The sequence below is a fragment of the Leucopleurus acutus genome (genome assembly GCF_964270905.1).
Source record: "Leucopleurus acutus genome assembly, chromosome: 21".
Classification (NCBI taxonomy): Eukaryota; Metazoa; Chordata; class Mammalia; order Artiodactyla; family Delphinidae; genus Leucopleurus; species Leucopleurus acutus.
The window spans coordinates 15,344,423-15,355,701 of record NC_139163.1 but is presented as its reverse complement, the minus strand read 5'-3'; the positions used below and the strand labels follow the sequence as shown (position 1 = coordinate 15,355,701).

At 36.6% G+C, this 11,279-nt stretch overlaps 1 protein-coding gene across 1 annotated transcript; it reads right to left on the bottom strand.

The window, feature by feature from the left end:
- Positions 1-690: 690 nt before the first annotated feature.
- ZFP42 (ZFP42 zinc finger protein) lies at positions 691-1,614 on the bottom strand (the record flags this gene model as incomplete). The annotated part of the gene is made up of 1 exon (XM_082863624.1): positions 691-1,614. The coding sequence occupies one exon, from the start codon at positions 1,612-1,614 to the stop codon at positions 691-693; it is 924 nt and encodes a 307-aa protein (XP_082719750.1).
- Positions 1,615-11,279: the final 9,665 nt, after the last annotated feature.

Genomic DNA, 11,279 nt, shown 5'->3' with positions numbered 1-11,279 from the left:
AGCAACTTCCCCCTGACACCTCACTGATACCGAACAATCAATTTTTGCCATGCTTTGCTAATTCTGAAGACAAATAAATGGCATCTCTTTTTAATGCACACTTCTTTGATTTCTGGGGTTTTATTTCCTTTTATTTAAAAATATCTAAAATGGATTCAAATGGATTGACACTATCAACCATTTACATCTACTATATGATTTCAGTATAGTTTGATACAGTGATAAAATACAAAAATAAAATGATTAAACAATATATTTAACTTAAAAATTTTAACTAATTCACTTAGTGACAATCTGCTGCAAAATTTTCATTCTCTAGAATTATCATATGTATTAAGTATAAAAGGAAAAAGCTAAACAGTTGGAAACTACAAACTTAAAAGCAAAGTTAATTTCGTACTTATAGTATGGGATATTAAGTCCCATATCCAAAAATCCAATTTGTCATATATTAAGGATTATGCTTTTGAAGTAAGTTCATTACTGACATTATTATTGGAACTGCACTATAATTTTACACAAAGTTCTAAAATAACATCACAGACTATAGGAGCATCTATCTTAGTAACATTTTAAAAAAATATACCTTGTAGGGTGGCAATATTGATTTAAAAATTGTTTCCTGAAACAATAATCAATGAGGCATATTTGTTGCCATTCTTTTGTTAATACGCTTATCCTGTTTGAGGATTATTTTCCATCTTCTTTCATTGACTCATTTCTTTCGGCCTTTGCATGAGTTAAGAGGTGCGCTTTCATGTTATTTGACTGAATAAACTTCTTGAGACAGCCTTCAAAGGGACATACAAAAGGTTTCTCCCCAGTGTGGATGCGCACATGTGTACGCAAATTGAAGGACAGGGAAAAACGTTTTCCACACCCTTCAAAAGTACACGGAAATGGCTTCTCTCCAGTATGAACCAGAAAATGTCTTTTTAGTTTTGCGCTCTCCTTGAAGGCTTTCCCACATTCTGCACATACGTGATCTCGGGGACTATGAACTCGGAGATGCTTTCTCAGGGATGCTCTATTCTTGAACTCTCTTATGCATCCACTCTCAGGACAAACAATTTTTTCTGGAGCATCATATTCTTTATTTGTACTTGGCTTCATTTTAGTACATTCTGTGAGCTGTTTAGGATCTGAAAAGTCAATGCTGGGTATTTCTCCAGGAGGAAGCTTCTTGCCTTTCATGTACTCAGAAGACTCAAGAAGTGAATTCTCTCCACCAAACTGTTGAGGAAGTTCTTGTTTTGCCCCCTTTTTCATGTATTCCAAGGAACGTTCAAGAAGTGAGCTTGCCGTAAGAACCTGTTGAGAAAGCTCTTGTTCTGATCCTTGTTTCAGACAGTCAAAGGACTTAAGAAGTGAGTCCTCTTCCATGATAGGTTCAGAAAACTCACCTCTTATTATGCATTCTATGTAACAGTCAGAGAAGGAATCCTCTTCAACAACCCGAAAGCTAGTCTCATAGCACACTTCCTCATCACATAAGGTCCACGTCGTGTCAGGAGGTTTCTGCGGGGCTGGCGGTGACTTGTCCCCACTGACAGCTCTTCTACCAAGGCCTTTCTGGCCAAGTGTCTTTTCCCTTTTCTTCAGTTTCTGGTCCATGTTGTTCTGCTAGCTCCCTCCGTGAAGGTTTGCACCAGAATAGATCAACCACTTCTGGGAAGGAGTGATCTACGTGAATTGTTTTCAGCAAGCACCTGTTTGAGATAGTAGTCATTAGGTAAAATATATTCCAATATTAGAGCCATTGTCAGAAAAGGACCTCAAAAAATATCCTAGAACTCACTTTCCAATAACAGAATCACTACATTTACATCTTTGACTAACTGCAAGAGAGTAAGAGAATTAGCTGTGACATATGTACGTAAGACATGGGTCATAAACATTTCTTTCCTGGGTATCCCTCGTAAGTTATCTGCCCTCCCTTATTGATCACCTAACGTTCATTGGGCACTCACTATGTGCTAGCCCTTTTCTAGGCTACTCATGGGTTGAGACACACCAGTGAATAGATATATTATACCCAAAATGTAATGTATGCCCCATGGGGTATACAAAATAAATAAGTAATGTACATTGTATGTTATAAGGCAAAGAGCACTATAGAATAAGCCAAGGGACCGGTAGAAAGCAGGGGCTTGCAATTTTAAATAGGGAGCTCCAGGTAAATCTTTTTCTTTTTTCCCCAGGTGAATCTTGACTGAGGTAGTGGCAGCTGACTAAAAACTTAAAGGAGGTGAGGGAGCAAGATATGCCTATTCTTATGTAACACTCCTGTGAAATTCAAATTAAATATTGCATTTAAAGTGCTTAGCACAGTTCATGGCATAGACCAAATGCTGACCACTCATGTGAGCTACTGTTAGTTTACCTTTGTATTCATTCTATAAGTAGATGTTGGATCCTTCTAAGTGCCAGGTACTGTTCTAGACCAAGGGCAGCAAACTTTTTCTGTAAAGAGCCTGATTTAAACTTTGTGGGCCCTAGGGCCTATGTCATAGCTATTCAATCTCACCATAGCACAGAAGCAGCTACAGACAGTACACAGAGGATGGGCAGTGCACAGCAGAGACTGATTTGGTGGATGGCTGTAGTTTGCCCACCCTTGTTCTATAAGATGGGGATCCAGAGAATAAGCCATGTGAAATCTATGTATTGCCATCTCTTATAAGTGCAAGTCAAAATAAAGGCACAGGGGAATGAGTGGTTTTTGATCCTTTTCTTAAAAATCTAAAAGTAGTACTATGAAAGTTACAGCATGAATATATTATGTTCTTTCTAAGAGTCCTTTGCTTAATGTTACCATTGTGTCTTATAAAAGGTCTCTTAATTTTAGCATCCTGATGTCCTGCTGTAGGAACAAAAATTAAATGCTTTTAAAAAGGAGCAAATGTGAAAGTACTGGAATGAAAATCAATAGCTTGAAAATGTTTTTAAATAGCCACATTAAAAAATGCCACCTCAAAAAGTTTGTGCCATTTACTTTTGGTAAAATAATACATAGAATGAAAACAAAACATGCTTTTATACCTTCTTAAACACTATATATACACATATACATATTTATATATGTAAATATATACTATATAAATTACAAATAAAATTAATTATATATTTACTTATATAAAATATATATGAATGTTATCTGACATTTAAAAACTGCTGAGAGATTTTAAAGTGTCTTCTTAAGCATTCATATATACATATTTACAAATAAATATATAATTAATATTTTCATTATATATATTTAAGTATAAATCAAATATTTATATATAAATTGCTCAGGGAAGAGGTTTAAATTTTTTCTTAAATATATGCATATATTATATATTTCTATGTAATATACATACTCATGTTTAAGAAGACATTTAAACCTCTTCCCTTACCAATTGAAATGCATGTTTTGTTTTCATTGTATTTTTTTCTTTTGCCAAGAATAGCATGATTCTTTTGAGGAGGTTATTTTTAAATGTGGCTATCTAAAAATATTTTCAGGGACTTCCCTGGCAGTCCAGTGGTTAAGACTTCACCTTCCAATGCAGGGGGTGCAGGTTCAATCCCTGGTCGGGGAGCTGAGATCCCACATGCCTTGTGTCCAAAAAACCAAAACATAAAATGGAAGCAATATTGTAGCAAATTCAGTAAAGACTTTAAAGATGATCCACATCAAAAAAAATCTTAAAAAAAATATGTTCAAGCTGTTTATATGTTATATTCCTAATATATAATCTTAGTGGTACATGTGTTATTATTTATTCTGTCCTTTATAAAGGTGAAATAAACCAGGGAGACTGTATCCAGCAATATTTGCCTAACAAAATCGTGCTCTCATAGCTAAAAATAATTTTCATTTCACTTTGTATTAGTGCATATAGCAAGCAGCTTTGGAGCAAAATCTCTAGATCTAAAGTTTAAGTAGGAAAGAACACAACAGTTCCCTCCCTCAATTAGTCCATTTAAAATAGCTACAATTGGTTTGATTCCAGCTTTTCTCTCCAAACTTATCTCTTGCCATCTCCAATTCTCCTATTTCATCTCCAGCCATAATAAAGTCTCCTTCCAATAAAGTGCCATGCTCTTTCCTCTCTACCCTCATACTGTACACCTGTAACTTACATAATATTGCTGTACATCAACTACATTTCAATTAAAAAAAAAAACTAGGATAAATACCAAACTATACAATTAAAAAAAAAAACCAAAAAAACTACCCACTCTCAATCCCCCTTACCTATGAGCATGTGCACAGATGGGGCATGCACAGGTTTACTTCCCACCTGCATTTCAGATCTCTGCCTAAATGCCACTTGCTCAGGCAAGCTTCCCTTGACTCTTAGTCTCAATTAGGTCTCCAAGCTAAACGCTCTCCTAGCTCCCTATTTTACACTGACCACAGCCCTTTGGTTCTGATTATTTAAGCCCTGTCTTACCTACTAGACTGTAAGCTTTAAGAGAGCAAGGGCCTCTCCTGTCTTATTCACATGCCCCAGCACTTACTACATTTGTCTAATGAAATGAATCGATGAATATGCATTTAGTCATCAGACTGGTGATATCTGATTTAGCAATCTTATAAAATTAATTTACTAGAAATTTATTTGGGATGTTAGACATGCTTAAGGTAGAAGTTTCATAAAGTTGTCTATCAATGATGCCAAGATGTTATCTAGAACAACATCTCCTATGAGATCAGGGTTGAGAGAAAGGTATTTTCTTTATGAATTTACCAGGGTCCAAGTACAGCCCTTACCTTTCTAAACTAGATTCTTATTTGTCAGATGTCTGAGCATTATGCCATTTCTCACACAATATGCAAGCCTGTGAGAACAATGTATAAATTGAAATGGTAACTTATTAATTTATTATGAGAATACTCCTGTTGATAAACTATATTCTCCTTTGGTAGAAATGACCACATGGAAAACGTAATGGTTAAACATAGTATAGGATGTTACATGAATTACTTAATGGCATGAGCCTATATACTATATTCTATATTTCTCAAATTGTGATAGAAATAGTTCCAAGGGTGCATCATTTACTTATTCAATCATTCAGTCATACAAATATTTAGTACCAAACTTTGTTCTAGGTGCTAACCCTTTTTAAAAATTCTTTTTAAATTAAAAGAATTTTTTTTTCTTTTAAATTTTTGGCCGTGCCGCCCGGCTTGCGGGATCTTGGTTCCCCCACCAGGGATGGAACCGGGGTCCACGGCAATGAAAGTCAGGAGTCCTAACCACTGGACCACGAGGGAATTCCCACGGTGCTGACCACTTAGAGCAACGAAGAAGATAAAGTCCCTGGTTTTCATAGCATTTTTATCTGTGTGAGACAGAAATGTAAATAAAGTTTTTATAAAATGGTAAATAAAATAATTTCAGGTTGAGAAAAATGCTATGAAATGAAACCAGTAAGAGGAAAAGTAGGGGGAGGCTATCTTTAAAAAGAATGTCTGTAAAGGCCTCCAAGGAAGCATTAGACCCAGCCTGAAAAAGAAGAAAAGTATTAGCCAGGTGAAAGAGGTGGAAGAAGAGTGTTCTTTCCAGGCTGCAGCGGAAAGCACAAAGGGATTAGCTTGCTGGACTGCAATGAAAGCCATGCTTATTACACAAAATGGCGGGCAAAGACCATAGAGGTCTGAGATAAGGTTGAGGACGGTGCAGGAGGGAGCCATTTGCATGTCATTCCCAAACCGATGGGGAACCATTAAGGGGTTTCTTTCAAACAAGGAAATTAGCACGCTGTGATTTAGGTTAAAAGACTACTCAAGCTGATTTGTGAAGAATGGATTAAGGGAGGCAAGAGTGAAAGCAGAAAAAAATCCCTCAGGCTATTTAGTAATCTAGGAAAAGAATGTTGGTGGTTTGGAGCATGTGGTAGCAGCGGAGCTGAAATGGAGGGAGAGGGAAAATGGAGATAGAGCCTTCCAAACTTGCTGTCGGGTTGGATAAAGGGAGTAAGAGAAACAGGAAGCAAGAATGAGTGAGCGGTCCAATTTTTTGCTCAAGTAATTGGGTGGATGGTAGTGCCATTTGCAGAGATAATTGAAGAGGAAAGAAAGGAAAATAAGTTTACTCTTTATAATAAATAATTTAAACATTTTAACATAAAATAGACCTAGCCATTTCTTGCAATGAGATACAATATTTATACAAAATTTTTACAACACAATTTTATAGTTTTTTAGAACAAAATTTAAAAATGCAACTTCAAAGAAAATTCAACCAGTCATCTGCTTTCTTGAAAGTGTATTTACTTTCCTCCTTTACGTTTTGAAAGTTTGAGGTCAGTGGCCCAAATAGCTGTAGGTAAACGCCGTTTAAACACTAGAAGTCTACTGGCCAACGTCCACTCCCCACCTGGTTCCAGGATGATAAAACGCTTCCCATTTGTGCTTTTCAAAATCTTTTTGATTGGGATCCACGGTTAAAAATCCATCCTAAGTAGTGAACTCGGTACACAGACCGTCTCCAATAGCTGAAAAAAGCAGTTCCATGGAACAAGACTTACCCATGCTACCGCGAAGCGCTCCGCTCTTCCAGTTCCTTTCAAAGGTAAGACTTAGAAGAAACTGCTACTTCTGCTCCCGACAGCTGTTGGAATCAACCTTTCTTTGCGCTCCGCCGGTTGGACCCACCCTCCTCTTGATGGACACATTGTCATCAGGCTACACCTACTTTTCAACTCTGCCTTGATTAGTTGAATTTCCAAGGAAAGGCTCTACCAACCTTGTGAAGGTCGAGGGATCAAGCAGCGGTGGGCGTGGAGGTGGGTGTGGCTCAGCTCCGCGCCGGGTGGGGTTGGTCGCCGGACCTGCCAGCGCAAGGTCACGTTCAACCAAGAGCAGGCGGGCAGGGGCAAGTCCCCCCACACCCCCTACCCACCCCCCGTACTCCTCACCCCGCGCCGCAGTCATTGGGCCCCCCGCCACGTGAGAAAGCCTCTTTGAACCCCCATCGCCCAGTTTTAGCAAGAAGTAGGCACTCAGTAAATCTCTACTGAACAAATGAACGTAAGTATAATCAAATTTAAGCAGTTATATATCAATGGAAGAAAATCGATTTTGGTGGAGGCAGTTTTTACCCCCTGGAATGCACACCACGCCTTTCCCTGTGCCTTCTCTTCTCTTCCCCCAAACTTCCTCCCCATCTCACCCTACCCCCAGTCGCAGAGAAACTCCTATTACTGCTTTTTCCTTTTTCAGCCATTATGTGACTGTTCGTGTCTCTGAAGGTAACAACTCACTTTGAAAGCACCAGTCAACGCTCACCATTGGCCATGGTCTAGTGAAGTTTAATAGTTTGTATAAGTACACAGACCATTAAAACAAAAACCAAATCAGCGTTTAAAAGCCTCTTAAATTTTCACTTGATGCTTGCCTGCAATTCACATATATATCTGGGAGCAGTTCTCAATTCTTTATTTTTTTTGGGGGTGTTTATTTTAGAATAAATGTCAGTGAAAAAAATAAAAGATCGTTTCCAATAGGGGAAATATTAAACTTTAAAAAAATGTATTATTCCCTGATCTCCCCCAATAGGCATACCAGGTCCCCGTCCATTTGATATAGATGTTATATAAAACTTCCTTAGCTCCTTACCTTAAAATATTTTTATTTGCAGGTGAATTTCTGAAGGCAGGAGTTGTGAGAAACTACTTCTCTCTTGTTCTCTGTGATGCACTGCTATGGTCTCTAGAAACTGCACAGGCAAGTTATCAGAGCAGGTTTGAACCAGATATATGTGTGTGTGTGTGTGTGTGTGTGTGTGTGTGTGTGATAAAAATGTTAATGTTTTGGGTTTCAAAAAGAAATACAACTTAAAGGAGCCAAAGAATCCTGAGAAGAGCATTCTTTCCAAATCTTTAAATGGCAGTGTCATTGGTCATTGGAAGTCCCTTTCCTCACTGGAGGCTCTCTCTATAAATCTATATAAAATGTCATCGTTATCACTTATATATGTAAATGATACATATAATGATATATACACAAAATATAAATAAACATCACTTATGTATATATGACATACTTATATATAGGATGACATATATATATATATATATATAGAGAGAGAGAGAGAGAGAGAGAGAGAAATACACACATATAACTAAAGCCGAAGATCCTTTTTTTCATCTAACTCTTGCATCTTATTCACTAGACCACACAGTTTTGTTATCACCCCTGTAACTTTTGAGACAGTGCATACAATCAACAAGATTAATTCCCTTCCCCAATCTGGTCACTTGGTTTGTGTTAATGTAGCTCTGCTTGTAAACTGGAGACTACATGTTTAGAAAATCTAAATTTACATTTCACACTACACCTCTTACATAAATTTTTCTTCCTCCCATTTTGCTTTAGCTTTCCTTTCCATGGCCCTAGAGAAGTAAATCAAAAAGAAGGAATGCATCTGTTGTCATATGAACCCAGCTCAAGGGAAATTGAATTCCTCCAGAATGAGCTAGGGAACCAATTAAACCCTGAAACAAAAATGGGCTGCCTTTCGAAATTGATACAAAGAGGGTGGTTGGTAGAAACAAGCAGCTTTTTGGATTGCTAAAGTTTTAGTCATAGTAATTCTTCTAAGAATAACATTTTAGCTGGTTTTTAAAAAAATTTTAGTTTGACAATTTATTTCTGTGTTACCAACCAATATTTCCCTTAAAACGTCTTAGAATTCAAAAACTACAAATGTGCTCTAATTCACTCTACACATATTTAAGTTTCTCCCGCAGTCAAGCCATTGTTCTGGATCCTTGGGATATGTATCCCAGGCCTCCTGGAATTTTCAGGCTGAAGTTGCAGGACCAGAACTAGGATGAGGCATGTAACTTACTGGTTTTCTGCAAAAATATTTGAGGGGTGTCCTAAAATTCAGTTAAGATTAATAATATTTTAATGCAATATTTAAGCAATAAAATTAGTGCAAAAATTCATGATGAACAAGATGTTAAAAATTTAAAGACAACGAAGTAATCACGCTTTGTAAATATCGAAATGCAGCTATTATTAGGACAATGAAGGGTAGGTACTGGGTGTTAAGAGAGCCCAGAATAGGAGACTGTGACGGAATCAGGAAGTTCAGGAAGATTTCCCTAGAGCTGCTGTGATCTGAAGGTGGTCAGCTGAGAGGGGACATCTTCCTGACAGTGGATGGAATACCTATGAAGGCAAGGGGAACAAGAGGGGATGTGCAGTGCCAGACCCCCAGCCCTTGTAGGTCATGGTAAGAAGTTAGATCTTCATGCCAAGAGCAATGGGAATGGAATATTTTAAGAACACATGTGTCATATATAGTCGATGCATATTAACCTTAAACTTGTAAAACATTGTTTCATTGTTGGAGCTTCAGTCTATCTCTATTTGACTTAGCGAATTAAATGTTTTACATGCAATGTCTCATTTTATCTTGAAATCAGATTTACAAAATGATTATATTACTATTGTTATTATTATCATCGTTTTATTAGTATTTTAACATGAGAATTCTGAGGCACAAAGAAAGTTTACACACTGGTAAGTAGCTAAACTCAGATTAGAACTTGAGTGTGCTTAATTCATTGAGATATAGCATTTTATATTATGGTATTTTACAAACTCCATGGGTATAGCTTTCATAAAAAGCCTACTGCATTATTATTTTCTGTAATTTATAATGCCTTTTTACATACTTATTTGATCTTGATAGAAAGCTTATGAGTTGTTATTACCTATTTTATGGATAAGGAAATGGGAAGTCAGTAATGACAAATGCCTTATTCAAAGCCACAGAGGTATTAGTTTATGGGCCAGAGTTTACAACCTAAGTCTTGCTATCTTGACACAAAGTTTAAAGGCAAAGTTAATTTTCCAAGTTCAGTCAGTTGTTTAAAGAGCTTTTGAAATGTAGTTTTAGAGTTTCCATTCAGAAAAAGCCAGGCAATAATAAATGTTTCTGCTTGGAATTTGATGTCTTAGTAGAATAAGATTTTTATGAGGGTATATTCAGGTACATTTTGACTGCATTTTTAAAAAAACTGAGATGTAATTAACATATATGTGTTGCAAGTACACAACATAATGATTTGATATATGTGTGTATTGCAAAATGACCAATGCAATAAGTCTAGTTAAATCCATCTAGTTAACTTTTATGTGTACAAAGTTACAAATTTTTTTTCTTGTGATGCGAACTTTTAAGATCTATTCTCTTAGCAACTTTCAAATACACGTACAGCACAGTATTATTAACTATAGTCACCATTACATCCTCAGGACTTATTTTATAACTAGAAGTTTGTACCATTTGACCACCTTTACCAGGCTGGAGGTGGGGGATGAGTAGGCATGGGGGGGCATAAAATGGGAGAAGATGGGCTCTGCATTAAAACAAAATCTAAATGGAAGCTGTCTGGTACTTCACACTGAGCAGAATGAGACTTGTATCCAAATCTCGTATATTTTCAACAGTCTTTATGCTCTTTAGATGAAAGCTATAACCACATAAACATTGTCATGTTTCATTTTCTTTGTGAGAATTTAGCAGTGAGCCTCACTGCAGGAGCTAAAGACTATTTTTTAGACCACAGATTCTCCCTGGACTTTGACAATGATCCGTGAATGTTATTATTTGGCAGTTTCATAAGATCCTTTCTTCCTCTTAAGAATGGACTATCCACATAATTCCCTTCCTATTAAGGGACCTATTAAAATTGGGCTCACCTGGAGAAAATTTCAGAGCTTGATCTAACTTACCTTAGGTAATTTCTCATTTTTCCATAAAAATTCATGAGTCAACCTCAGATGTGTTTTTTTTTTAACTTTTTTTTTTTTTTTTGGCTGTGGGTCTTTGTTGCTGCTCATGGGCTTTCTCTAGTTGTGGCGAGCGGGAACTACTCTTCGTTGTGGTGCGCGGGCTTCTCATTGTGATGGCTTCTCTCTTTTTTTTTAAAAGAGTAGAATAAATTTTTATTATACATCATTTTTATTTTTAAAAAAACTTTACCTTCATAGAATACATTTTCACATTAGAGATTCCCACAGTGGGAAAACAACAACTTATTACTTATAATTTTATATTTGTGGACAGATTATTTTAGGACAAGTAAAATAAACACATTTGAGGATTAAGTCTCCATTTAGAACCAGTAACAATTTGAAACATCTATAAAGGGACCTCTTCCCTCCATGAAACTTATCTATATTCAGAAACTCTCCAGGCTCTTCTTCCTAGGATTTAGAAATCAGTAATGTGAAATATCAGCATTTATAATTTTCAAATCTCCCT